Source organism: Lampris incognitus, chromosome 13, assembly GCF_029633865.1.
Source record: "Lampris incognitus isolate fLamInc1 chromosome 13, fLamInc1.hap2, whole genome shotgun sequence".
NCBI classification, from domain to species: Eukaryota; Metazoa; Chordata; class Actinopteri; order Lampriformes; family Lampridae; genus Lampris; species Lampris incognitus.
In genome coordinates this window covers 47,861,881-47,875,217 of record NC_079223.1, presented here as the reverse complement: position 1 = coordinate 47,875,217, position 13,337 = coordinate 47,861,881, and the positions used below count along the sequence as shown (strand labels likewise).

The following is a 13,337-nucleotide window of genomic DNA, read 5'->3' as shown; positions in this document are numbered from 1 at the left end:
GTCGCATGTACATGTGTACATGCATTTGAGACTTTTTTCCTCCCATATAGATGTGCACCTGTGTTTCTGTTTGCTGCGTACAGTCGGGTTTTGGCTTCTAAAATTATATATATATTTATATAAATAACTTTGTTAAAAGAAACACTCAACTGTAGGGAAAGTGCTCAACAAATAAGGAACAAAATAATCCAGTGATAATCCATGTTCCTGAGTAGCGTTATTGACAGCTGATGTTTGCTTATGGCAAGAAACAGGCTTGTACTGTCTCATAAAGAATTTACTTGACTCACTGGATTATTTTGCTCCTTATTTGTTGAGCACTTTCCCTACCGTTGAGTGTTTCCTTTAACAAAGTTATATACAGTGCATCCGCAAAGTATTCACACCCCTTCACTTTCCCCACATTTTGTTATGTTACAGCCTTGTTCCAAAATGGATTAAATTCCTTTTTTTTCCTCATCAATCTACACACAATACCCCATAATGAAAAAGTGAAAAAGGTTTTGTAGAAATTTTTGCCAATTTATTAAAAATAAAAAACTGAAATATTGCATGTACATAAGTATTCACACCCTTTGCTATGACACTCAAAATTGAACTCAGGTTCATCCTGTTTCCACCGATCATCCTTGAGATGTTTCTACATCTTGATTGGAGTCCACCTGTTGTAAATTCAATTGATGGGACATGATTTGGAAAGGCTCACACCTGTCTATATAAGGTCCCACTGTTGACAGTGCATGTCAGAGCAGAAACCGAGCCATGAAGTCAAAGGAATTGTCTGTGGACCTCCGAGACAGGATTGTATCGAGGCACAGATCTGGGGAAGGGTACAAACAAATTTCTACAGCTTTGAAGGTCCGAAGAGCACAGTGGTCTCCATCATTCGTAAATGGAAGAAGTTTGGATCCACCAGGACTCTTCCTAGAGCTGGCCGCCCAGCCAAACTGAGCAATCGGGGGAGAAGGGCCTTGGTCAGGGAGGTGACCAAGAACCTGATGGTCACTCTGACAGAGCTCCAGCGTTCCTCTGTGGAGATGGGAGAACCTTCCAGAAGGACAGCCATCTCTGCAGCACTCCACCAATCAGGCCTTTATGGTAGAGTGGCCAGACGGAAGCCTCTGCTCAGTAAAAGGCACATGACAGCCCGCTTGGAGTTTGCCAGAAAGCACCTAAAGGACTCTCAGACCATGAGAAACAAGATTCTCTGGTCTGATGAAACCAAGATTGAACTCTTTGGCCTGAATGCCAAACGTCACGTCTGGAGGAAACCAGGCACCTCTCATCACCTTGCTAATACCACCCCTACAGTGAAGCATGGTGGTGGCAGCCTCATGCTGTGGGGATGTTTTTCAGTGGCAGGAACTGGGAGACTAGTCAGGATCGAGGGAAAGATGAATGGAGCAAAGTACAGAGAGATCCTTGATGAAAACTTGCTCCAGAGCGCTCAGGACCTCAGACTGGGGCGAAGGTTTACCTTTCAACACGACAACGACCCTAAGCACACAGCCAAAACAATGAAGGAGTGGCTTCGGGACAAGTCTGTGAATGTCCTTGAGTGGCCCAGCAGAGCCCAGACTTGAACCCCATTGAACATCTCTGGAAAGACCTGAAAATAGCTGTGCAGCGACGCTCCCCATCTAACCCTACAGAGCTCGAGAGGATCTGCAGAGAAGAATGGGAGAAATACCCCAAATATAGGTGTGCCAAGCTTGTAGCTTCATACCCAAGAAGACTTGAGGCTGTAATCGCTGCCAAGGGTGCCTCAACCAAGTACTGAGTAAAGGGTGTGAATACTTATGTACATGCAATATTTCAGTTTTTTATTTTTAATACATTTTCAAAAATTTCTACAAAACCTTTTTCACTTTGTCATTATGGGGTATTGTGTGTAGATTGATGAGAAAAAAAGTAATTTAATCCATTTTGGAATAAGGCTGTAACATAACACAATGTGGGGAAAGTGAAGGGGTGTGAATACTTTCCATATATATATATATATATATATATGTGTGTGTGTGTGTGTGTGTGTGTGTGTGTGTGTGTGTGTGTGTGTGTGTGTGTGTGTCACACACACACACACACACACACACACACACACACACACACACACACACACATTTTTTGTCCAACTTCCAACCATTTCCAGAGCAAATAAAAAAACACTTATTGTAAAATACCTCTTACTTGTTTATGGAAGTACCCATTGCTGTGGTTTAACCTGAAAGGAGAGTATCCCTCACAGGCCAACAAATCCTCTAACTACTTGTGTTGCGGGGCGTCCGGGTACCATAGCGGTCTATTTTGTCGGTTCAAATCCCCGTGTTACCTCTGGCTTGGTTGGGCGCCCCTACAGACACAATTGTCCGTCTCTGTGGGCGGGAAGCTGGATGTGGGTATGTGTCCTGGTCGCTGCACTAGCGCCACCTCTGGTCCGTCGGGGTGCCTGTTTGGGGGGAGGGGGAACTGGGGGGAATAGCGTGATCCTCCCACGCGCTACGTCCCCTTGGTGAAACTCCTCACTGTCAGGTGAAAAGAAGCGGCTGGTGACTCCACATGTATGGGAGGAGGCATGTGGTAGTCTGCTGCCCTCCCCGGATCAGCAGAGGGGGTGGAGCAGAGACCAGGACGGCTCGGAAGAGTGGGGTACTTGGCCGGATACATTTGGGGAGAAAAGGGGGGGTATCCCCCCCCATAAAAAAGAACTTGTGCTGCAAAAGAGCACATTTTTTAAAAACACAGCCAATCGTGCACACACATTTACACACATGCATTTGATGACTAGACAGCTGACAGATGAGTAATGTCTAGACAGCTGTCAGACAGCAACTTGTGAAGCCGAGGCTTGCTTTGAGATGACTGACTGGCCTCCAAATGCAAATGAACCAGTAGGAGACCATGTTTGTTTTCTTCATTTGGACTGTTTAAATCTCAGGTCACATCATCAGCTTTGTGAGGTTTGCTCAGCTAGTACTGGTGCGACTGCTTGACGCAGTTCATGAGTGAAACCCAAAGAAATACAAGAGGATAAATGAACAGCTGTCAACTTCACTTCATTACACCTTTTCTGGGCAACCTCCAGTCTTCTGAGGTGCTTTTACTTTAACTAATTCAATGTTTAGGCAAATGTGTTCATTTTAGGGCTTTTCAGTGAAACACTAATACAATTACCTGCCTGCTGAATCAAACTGAGTACAGTTAAAAGTGTGTCAGGATATGGGCTGTCTGTTTTATTTTGAGCCGACCAGGAACCAGATCGTAGTCCATTATCCATGTCTGAGCTGTCCTCCTCCTCCTCGCCTGGTTCCCCATGATAGGTTATAAACACACGGTGTGCTGTGATTAAGTGATTTCCTGGCAATTTTCCCCACCGGCCAAAATGATGCTAAAGCAGGGCTACGAGGGCAAATAGGCCAGATGATTATTTCCCCGTAACTGCCGTGAAAATCTCCTCTTCAGCAATGCAGAGTGAAATGTGATGGTTTTTTCACGGCTGCAATAGTTATGGCAAGTTATTCATTATTAAGATAAGTGCAAAAACAGGCTCGAGAGGAGAAATATGTCAATATTTTGTGGTATATCCAACAAGGGCTCTTATTCTGCTGTGCAAACCTAACTAAACAAGCGCTCAAGGCGCACTCTTTTTGACCTTGTCTACATTATATTGCACATTAAAAAGTTAATGATTATAATGCAGCAGTTATTTAATCAAAGCTTAATATTTCTCAGCAGTCCATGGTGTGAGGAACGCCTCTGTCCTGTTCCCCTGTAAGAACCCTCACAACCAGCTCCTTGTGACTGTGGTGACTTAAACTGGTGACTGAAACAGTTGCTGGTAAAACAAAGCTTAGTCTCACTCCGCTAGTTATCAGTCAGCTAGTTAGGCTGAAACCCACATGTGAACCTAAGGATTCAGTGATTCATGCAAGTTTTATCACAATCAGATCCATATGATCAGCTGCTTACGTTGGATATGTGTACTGTAGATGGATGAACATGCATCTACCGAATCCATAATATCCAACTTTCTCACAGCTTTTGGATAAAATCTAAGAGATGAAGAACCAAACGGAATAGAATAGCGTGATTCTCCCACGCGCTACAGTCCCTTGGCGAAACGTCTCACTGTCAGGTGAAAAGAAGCAGCTGGTGACTCCACATGTATGGGAGGAGACATGTGGTAGTCTGCAGCCCTTCCTGGATTGGCAGAGGGGGTGGAGCAGCGACCGGAATGGCTCAGAAGAGTAGGGCAATTGGCCAAGTACAATTGGGGAGGGAAAAGGGGGGGGTTTTAGCGTTTGTGCCAAAGTGCTTTCCACTCCTGGATTGACACAGACAGAGGGAGAAAGAGAGAAGCTAAGAGGCTAAGGACAGTTCAGTGGTAGCTTGTGTTTAAGCATCTTTGTCATAGTTCTGTATCCACATGTGTACATCGTTTACAGAAATCAGAGGATCCAACAGACATTTTTCTGTCATCCTAATTGTCAGTCACATTTCAATTCCTCCTCCCTACTTCCTCTCCATCTTATCTCCATCCAAACCTCCCCTGAACTCCCCTCCTCGCTCCTTTCTCTGCTTGTCCCTACATGCCCTCTACCTCCCTCCTGATACGCCTGTCTCTCCTTCCCTCCCTCGCCCTCTTCTTCTCCTCTACTTCTGTCCGTCACTTCCACCGTCCACCCACTGTGTTCCTCCTCAGATATAGATGAATGTCAGACGCCCCATGTGTGTCCAGAGGAGGAGACTTGCTTCAACACCAATGGCTCGTACTTCTGCCGTGGCTGCCAAGATGGCTTCAGGTTGACTTCCACTGGAGCATGCAAAGGTAAGCTGGTCCAGCAGCACAGGACTGTCTACAGCAGAGAATTATGGCCTCCTCTGAGTTTTTTGATTTAAGTTGGACCAAAGTGGAAGCACTAATAATTTTTAGCATCACTTACTACTTTAATCATCATGCATCTGTACTCTCTCTCTACTGAAAAAATAATAAAGTATAAAAGGAAAGATTCCTTTTTTTTCTTTTTCTCTCTTTTTAAAAGACGCCCCCTAGTTCAACATCTCTAAGTAATTTTTTTCCCCGATACTCATGATGTCACCAGACTCACTCATTTACTTACAGCCAATCAGATCAAATCATCAGATTACAAAACCCCGCCTAACCAGCCCTCGTTTGCACTCGTCAGTGAAAGGTCCGCTGAAGAATATGGATGAGAGCTCGACCGTTCCTATGATGGAGGGATAGAAAACACAATTCTTCATTTACAAATAAAAATCTGTTGCTGAAGGTTTTATGCTGTGTTCAAGGTTTTTAGACATGGAAAGTTAAAATTGATTAATGAACTTGGTCTGAATTTGTGTTCATTGCATGAATAATCTTATATCTGTTTTTTTCTCTCTTTCTTATTTGTGGAACCTGAATGAACAGAAAAGTGCCATCTTTTTACCGGTTGGCAAAACAAAATATTTTTTTACAAGTTTACCCATTTGACAGCTTCAGCATATTTGGAGGAAGACGTGGCTAGCATCGTTATAGCTTATCAAAAACAGTATTATCATTATGTACGTTTCTCTCACGCAAGGCATGCAGATATCATTCTGCAGAACCCCCAAACCCCGCTCCATCGTCTCATCGTCCTCATCTCAGCCCACCACGGTGTCATCAGTGTGTCTTTTGAAAGCTGGGAAAAGCCCTTATTGGACCATGAAATAACCAGCAATCAGGAACAATGTGTTGTCATTTCTTTCATGTACTTGCGTACACAAAAGAAACAGAATTGTTTCTCCCAGCCCACAGCAGTGCAACACAAAAGACAAAAACACACATCCCAAATTTCCCAAAATCGACGCCGCCAAAAACATACAAAAACAGAGAGAACACAGAAAAATAAAACAGTCCACTCAGTGCAACACAGTCCAACAATTCCGCTGTCCAGAGAACGAACACCAGCCAGGATGACTGTCGGAACTGCCAGTCTGCATGGGCTAGCAGTTAGCTTAGCCTGCCCCGCAGTCACCTCTCCTAACCAGACACCTTCGACACACCTCCCTGCATCCACACAAAGACACTAAAACAGTCAATGCTATTGGGAGCTGCCACCAGACTGCCTTCGGTTTTATCGGAACTGCCGGTTTGCATGGGCTAGCAGTTGGCTTAGCCTGCCCCACTTCTGCGTCCTGTCAGACCGCCCTTGGTGTTACCTCTTCAGGCACAGCTCCGATCATTGGTCCCTGGGCCCACAGGACGCAGCAGACCAAGCTCTCCCAGCCGATCCAGCGCCAGCTCTCCCAGCCATGAAATGAAGACAAAACAAACTTAGATGCAGACGTGGACAAAGACACTGCATGGATGGTCCTGAGTGAGGCCTCCGCAAACGTAAGTTTGCACCACCATCTTCCTACAACGGTACTGGCTGAGGCCGCTGCAAACGTGAATTCCCGTCGCCATCTTACCACACCGGTACTGGCTGAGGCCGCTGCAAACGTGAATTTTCGCCGCCATCTTCCCCTTTATTACATGTCTCTCCAAGATATATTTTTTTCTCCTGAATGTATATTTAACACCACCTCATAAGTGAAGTCCAGCTGGCTTCCCCTGAGGCGTTTGTCACATCTGAAGGTGAGGCTGGAACCTGTGGTTACCTAAAGAGCAGCTGACAGGTCCCATCATCTCCCGTTTCTCCTTACCACCTCTGTGGGGTTTCAAGTGGCCTGGATGAAAAATAGTTCGCTCTCTCTTAAATAATCATGAAATCATCATCCTTTGAACTTTAGCTCAACACTTCCTTTAGCACCCCAAATGTGTTCGGTGAAAATGATGAGTTATTCCTTGGTGCTAAGGATTTGACCTTTTTCAGTACAGCACCCAAATGAGGAAGTGATTTGCTAATTCCAGGAGTCGGGCTTCGTAGAAATGATTGAAGAAAGGGTTGAGTTCTTAGGGCCCTGACAGGCCAATGTCAAGCTATCAGTGAGCGTCCTAGTTTTTGCAGTGCACCCTGCAACGTCGGCACTAGTCGGACCGCTGTCGGCAGCTTTTCGGCTGATTCAGCATGTTGAATCTGTGGAGCCCGTCGGTGAGGGAGACCGCTTTGATTGGCTGTTCAGCTTAGCGAATCAGTGCTGAGCTAGCGAATCAGGGCCATCAGCTGTAGTCTTTGCGGTGTGTTCAAGTGTTTGGCCCAGACGACAGGCGACTTGAGGCAACGCAACAGTCGGCCTTCATCACCGCTAGTCGGTTTGGTGTGTCTGGGCCCTTAAAGGTGTTAAACGTGTTGTACCTGCAGCTGCTGTCTGTGTATTGTAAAGTCATTCATAATTGTTGTTTTATTTCTTTTTCCAGATATCGATGAGTGTCAGAACAAGACGGTGTGTCCCTCTGGGATCTGTTTCAACCGGGAGGGAAGTTATGACTGCGGTACCTGTCCTCCGGGTTACCAGGGACAGGGAGGCCAGTGTGTCGGTAGGTGTGACATTGTTTGTGTGTGTGTGTGTGTGTGTGTGTGTGCAGCTGAAAGTAGTACTAGTTCATTTATATCCTGGTAATGACTTATTCTTCCTGCGGTCAGATGTAGTAGACATTGCATTACATTGGCGAAATACATAATAAAATAAGAATAAAAGGAATTGCTTTGTCTGTGTGTTTGCACGCATGTATTTGTGCATGTAGGCATGCATAAGTGTGTGTGTATTTGTGTGTGTGTGCGTGCATGTCAGCAGTAGGGCTGTCTCAGTTATTACATAATGGTCAGAATCATTTCCATTCGTCTGTATAAAAGCAGCTGGATGAAGCTAACAGACATGTCATGTTTCCATCACTACTTCCACCTCGTTCTCCACTGTTCGTTTTTGACTGGCACTTTTTTAATGACATAATCTTGTTGCGCCACTGACACATGAGTGGTGAATTAGCACCAACAGACTTTATCTTTTTTTCTTTTTTCAAGGAAAACAAATGGAACTGAACAAGTACAGTTGACCGACTCTGATATTTTTTAACATTTTAACATCCCCAAATCCCATTTACCCACATCCTGCTCCCCTCTATCTACTCCTACCCCATCCTGCAGGCCCCTTCTGGGAACAGAATTAAACCACATTACAATAGGTTGAGACACTTCTATAATATTCGACGACTGCATGTGGACGAGCGTCTGTTGACATCAACATCATGGACGTAGTTGCAAAGCCAAACACCACAGCACCGCTCTGGGCACATGTTGGTTTTAAGTCTGCGGGTGGGGAGCGGATGTGGGTGTGTGTCCTGGTCGCTGCACTAGCGCCTCCTCTGGTCAGTTGGAGCGCCTGTTCGGGGGGGAGGGGGAACTGGGGGTTGGAGCAGCGACCGGGACGGCTCAGAAAATAGGGTAATTGGCCAAGTACAATTGGGGGGAAAGGGAAGCCCCCCAAAAAAAGACAATTAAATCATTAATCGCGATTATTTGTATGATAATTAATCGTCAGCTAAAGTTCCATGATGGTGACGGCCGTAGTCAGCAGTACTTCTGCAGCTGCTCCTTGCTGTCCATCAGAAACCGACAACCCATCGACTCTTTTCATTCGACTCATTAAAGTTTGTCAAACTCAGCTCTTCTCAGGGAGAAAAATTTCAGCTTTACACTTTTCTTACGTTGCACTGTCATACTGGCATTTCCCCCGTTCTAACGTCACATCATTTTTAATGATTACAATAATGTATTTGAATTTGCGCCTATTGTACAGTTTGTACTTTCAACTCGGTGTCAGAGCACATCCAGAATTGAACAGATGAAGCATGTGAACACACAAAGGCAGCCTCCAGGCTTCACTCGCTGAAACAGAAACATCACGATAACTTAAGATTCATTGCGTCGATATTGGAGAAGGTAGATTTTCCCTAACCCCTTCTTGTGAAATGTCAACCTCAACATATAAAGAGAGCTGCACAGGAAATGAGTGCAGTATAAAAGGTCCCACTAATCAAGTAATTACACCGGCCATGCTTTCCAAAAGAGACACTGTATGGGCCCACATTTTCCTGGAAGTGGAGAATTACTACGAAAAACCAGAGGTGTGCCCATCTCTCTCCTCTTGGAGGGAGACACTCTCGCTCTCTCTCTCACTCTCTCTTTGTCGCTCTCTCTCTATCTTTCTCTTTCTCTCACTCTCTCCCTGTCTCTGTGTGTGTGTGTGTGTCTCTCTCTCTCTCTGTCTCTTTCTCTCTCTCTCTCTCTCTCTCTCTCTCTCTCTCTCTCTCTCTCTCTCTCTCTCTCTCTCTGTCTCTCTTGCTCTCTCTGTCTCTTTCTCTCTCTGTCTCTCTCTCTCTCCCCCATGTGGCTACGGTTAACTGTGAGGTTTTGAGTGTTCACACACTACATAAACCAAGCCAAACCACACTGGGGTGGTAATGAATGGTGGCGGTGGCAAAAGGAAATAATTAGGCCATGCGACATAGTCCACATTGGCCCTTAGAAAAGCAGTTATCCACCCTACAGATGTTTCACTGACCCTGCCAGATTCAGAGATGTCAAATTCCTCAGGTCATCCGTGTGTGTGTGTGTGTGTGTGTGTGTGTGTGTGTGTGTGTGTGTGTGTTCCCTTGCACATATGTAAAAAAGGAATCTCGTCGAGTTTCACAGCTTACGTATGTATGAGTGACACACTTATTGTCAAATACTCATGTTACCAATATTTGGTAGTGTTTGTCATGTTGAGATACATAAACACCACCTAAATCATTTATCATCCGCTGTATTTCCAACACTGACTTTTCTCTTTAACCCTTTCCAGATATTGATGAGTGCCTCAACCCTGCAACCTGTGCCAATGGAAAATGCACCAACTATGAAGGTTCTTTTGCCTGCTTGTGTAATGAAGGATTCCAGCTCCTTCATGGAACATCTTGCCAAGGTAAAATATTTTTCATTCTGTATGCTGTGTCTGCTCCTCAGTATGATGTTAATTCTACGAGTGCCCAGGAACAGAACCTGTCTTTGACTTTGGTAAGTGTCCAGGGGATTTTGTTAAATGAGGTCATTACATTACAGACTCGTATTATTTCAGACTTAGTTATTATAAACACCCTTTTTGGTTCAAAATAAATAAACTTCTAGTGAGCAAGAGATCGGCAATAGCCCATAAATATTAGCGGCATAACATCTCCAAAAAGCTGGAGCCATAAAACAAAGATGACACCTCATAATTACTCATTTGAGTGAACGGGTTTGAGGAGGTTGCTCAAAATGGTGAATTTCATATTCAAAGCTCAGCAAAGGACTCATATAACGTTCTTCCAAATGGTTTTCATGCCACTCACAGGGAAACTTGGTCAACCTAGAAACTTCAGTGCCTCCTTTTATAAGTCATTCACACCCCAGCTGACGCCATCAGACTGTTTTCAGTGTTCAGAAAATTACAGGAGTTATCGCAGTTATTTGTCTCAAGAGTGAAAACATGAAGAAACTAAGTTATTAGATCAAAACTTATCGATACTTGAGGGACTTGAAAGAATTTGGAATTTTGAAAGTTGCTGTTGTACAATATCAATATGTTGTATAACAAGCTAATGAAAACCTCCAGCAGCTTGGTCTGTGTTTACCTTCGAGTCACAGCAGCATGCCGCTGAGGGACTCTCCATGAGAGCACATTCTGCTCCAATAAATACTGAAGAAAACAATATGTTTAGCATTTGCCACATTTTTTTTTGGAAATATTATACTCTTTATTTTACTCAAACTAAATATTTCCCATGTTCTGAAAGTCGTTTCAGTCCAAGGCTTAAATGAGAGGTTTTGTCTCTCTCTCTCTGGATCATGGGAACATTCTCAGAAGTCAAGACCGAGTGATGAGTATAATCGTTGCAATTTGCAGTTCTCACCAGTCTTTGACACCAGTGTTAACTCCACACCATCAATAAAACTGTTTTGTAATTTTCAAATTAAAGTGCATATTATTGCTCCAGCACTGATATTTGGCGTGTAGGTTAGCTGAACAATCTACATCGCAACATGCTTAGCGTGCTGATCAGTAATTGACGACAGCTTAAAAGCGCTGATGTCCCCGTTCAGCCATTTCATGTCACATGTTGATATCCAGTTTCAGCATGGCCTCAGTTCAAACAGAAGGTAGCAGCAAGCAGTGATAAGTTGTATTAACGGGTAGAAACACAACACAACCACTAGACACTAAAAAAAACGCTTGTTCTTTTGGTCGCTTACTTCATTTATGAAATGTTCGAAGAACTTTACTTTTCCAGGAATACCTTAATCCGTAGATTGTCTTGAAACGTAACCATGACACGGATTAGCCAGTTACTTTTGAATCCCCTGTTATTTGCATCACCACTGGTGATCCAACGGTTTTGAAATTATACCAAGTGAACTAGAAATGCACAGACATGCACTCTTGCCTCTGGTTTTGCCATTGCTCATTGCTGTAAGCTTGTAGGTTGACACTTGAATGTATCTGCAGATTTCATGACACTGTAAGTTCTGTGTGAAAGCATCTGCTGAATGAAAAAAAATAACTACAAAAAGTTACTTGCTTCCGTTCTGGCATCAAGTTTTGGGAACCTATTCTTTTTCACTATTTGGTGTACAGTTGGTTCTTTGTGTGCATACCTTTTTTTTCTAATTATCATGCAATCGTGAGCAATATTTAGCAATAATGCACCCTCAGTGGGTCAAAGAAGCCTCATTTGTCCCATGAGTTACTATGATTTAAACTATGAGGTTAGTAGGAATGCCTGTGAGTTCACTGAGTGTTGCTTGTGGTTTCTCAGATATAGACGAGTGCCAGGATGAGCGAGTGTGTACCAGTGGCCATTGCCAGAACACAGAGGGCTCCTTTACTTGTACCTGTGAGTCAGGCCTCAGGGTCTCGCTGTCTGGAAACCAGTGTGACGGTATGGCTTACACCTACAACAAATACACTCATTCTCAAAAGCATAAATACTGAATCAGAAAAAAACAAGTTAAAGGGAAAATTTGCTGATTTTCAACCTCTTGTCCATCTATCTGCATTTTGGAAATTGTTTTTGTATTTTGGAAATTGTTTCTGATTGTTTTTGTATCTCTGTGGCGGCAGTGACACAATGCCCCCCCCCCCCCCCACCAAGTAATGTATTGTTACATCAGGTGGTGGATGGGAAAAACCCGTCTAGTTTAGCTTGGGTTCCTAATCTCTGCTCTAATCTACTCTAAAGATACCGTTTAAAGAACACATCCTTGTCTCTTGACTAAGCTACATTTCCAACAGTGGAAATGATATCCCACAACATTAGTGCAGAGGACAATACAGAAGCTGGCATACAATGCATTCTGGTACGTGTTTGAACTGTGGCGCTCTGAGCAGGCAAACACCAGTTGCTCTGTTAATATATTATGTAGTGACGCTTTTATTGCTTCAATCAACTACATTACCCATCACTACTGATTGTGCATGCACAAAACCATTGGCAAAATTTTCCTTTAACACTGTGTCTGTAATAGGGCCTTGCCATATCTATTTAAAGACTTATTTTTATAGTAACCAATTCATTTTCTCTGCAATTATTTAGGTGTATGGTATTATTTTACAGTTTAAATATTTGCAATACTGAAGATTGTCATTTTTCTTTTAACTTACTGATACCTGTGGTGATATGGGGTAGTTTCATTGATGTTTGAGCACTCAAGCCCCACAGATCCATTTTATATCAGGTAGAGTGCTGTTAGATCAGCACGTTTTCCAAAGTCAAACAAAAGAAACAGGAGGTAGAGTGGGTCGTCTAGTAATCGCAAGGTTCCTGGTTCGATCCTCGGCTCCTCCAGAGAGTGTGTCAAAGTATCCTTGAGCAAGACACTGAACCCCTAACCTCCCCTGATGAGCAGGTTGGCGCCTTGCATGTCAGCCTCCACCATTAGTGAATGAATGTTTGTACAAATGGTTGAATGTGAGACATACATTTTACAAGCGCTTTGATTGGTAGACTAGAAAAGTGCTATATAAAGCTGTCCATTTACTATTTATATGTTAACGCTGATATCGTTCGATAAAAGTCTTTTACAAACTTCTGCAGCATTTGGCTGTGTAAAGAGCTATGCACTGTCTAATATTCATCCTAGCTAAGCTGTTGTTTTAAAATTGAAAACCCAAAGATCCTTTTTGTTTACTTACTGATGATACATGTGGTAATATTGGTTACTGCCATGTTGACTGACTACTGCAGTACCACATATTAGAATGAAACGGTCATCTTAGACATTATACTCTCATCTAGTTTCTCTCTTGAGTGTCTGGTGGATATGCAAGTTCCACTACAGCTCTCTATTCCTATTTGCTGTCCTAAAACACACTCTCGCATTCTCAGTGCTGGTTCTGCA

General features: G+C 43.6%; 1 protein-coding gene across 4 annotated transcripts in view; it reads left to right on the top strand.

The window, feature by feature from the left end:
* The window catches only part of ltbp1 (latent transforming growth factor beta binding protein 1), a 281,927-nt gene that overhangs the window by 198,040 nt on the left and 70,550 nt on the right, over nt 1-13,337 (top strand). For all 4 annotated transcript variants that reach the window (XM_056292168.1, XM_056292167.1, XM_056292166.1 and 1 more), the window contains 4 exons: nt 4,700-4,825; nt 7,340-7,459; nt 9,766-9,885; nt 11,756-11,878. In XM_056292168.1, the coding sequence (XP_056148143.1) occupies nt 4,700-4,825; nt 7,340-7,459; nt 9,766-9,885; nt 11,756-11,878 (489 nt within the window). The remainder of the gene's footprint in view (nt 1-4,699; nt 4,826-7,339; nt 7,460-9,765; nt 9,886-11,755; nt 11,879-13,337) is intronic.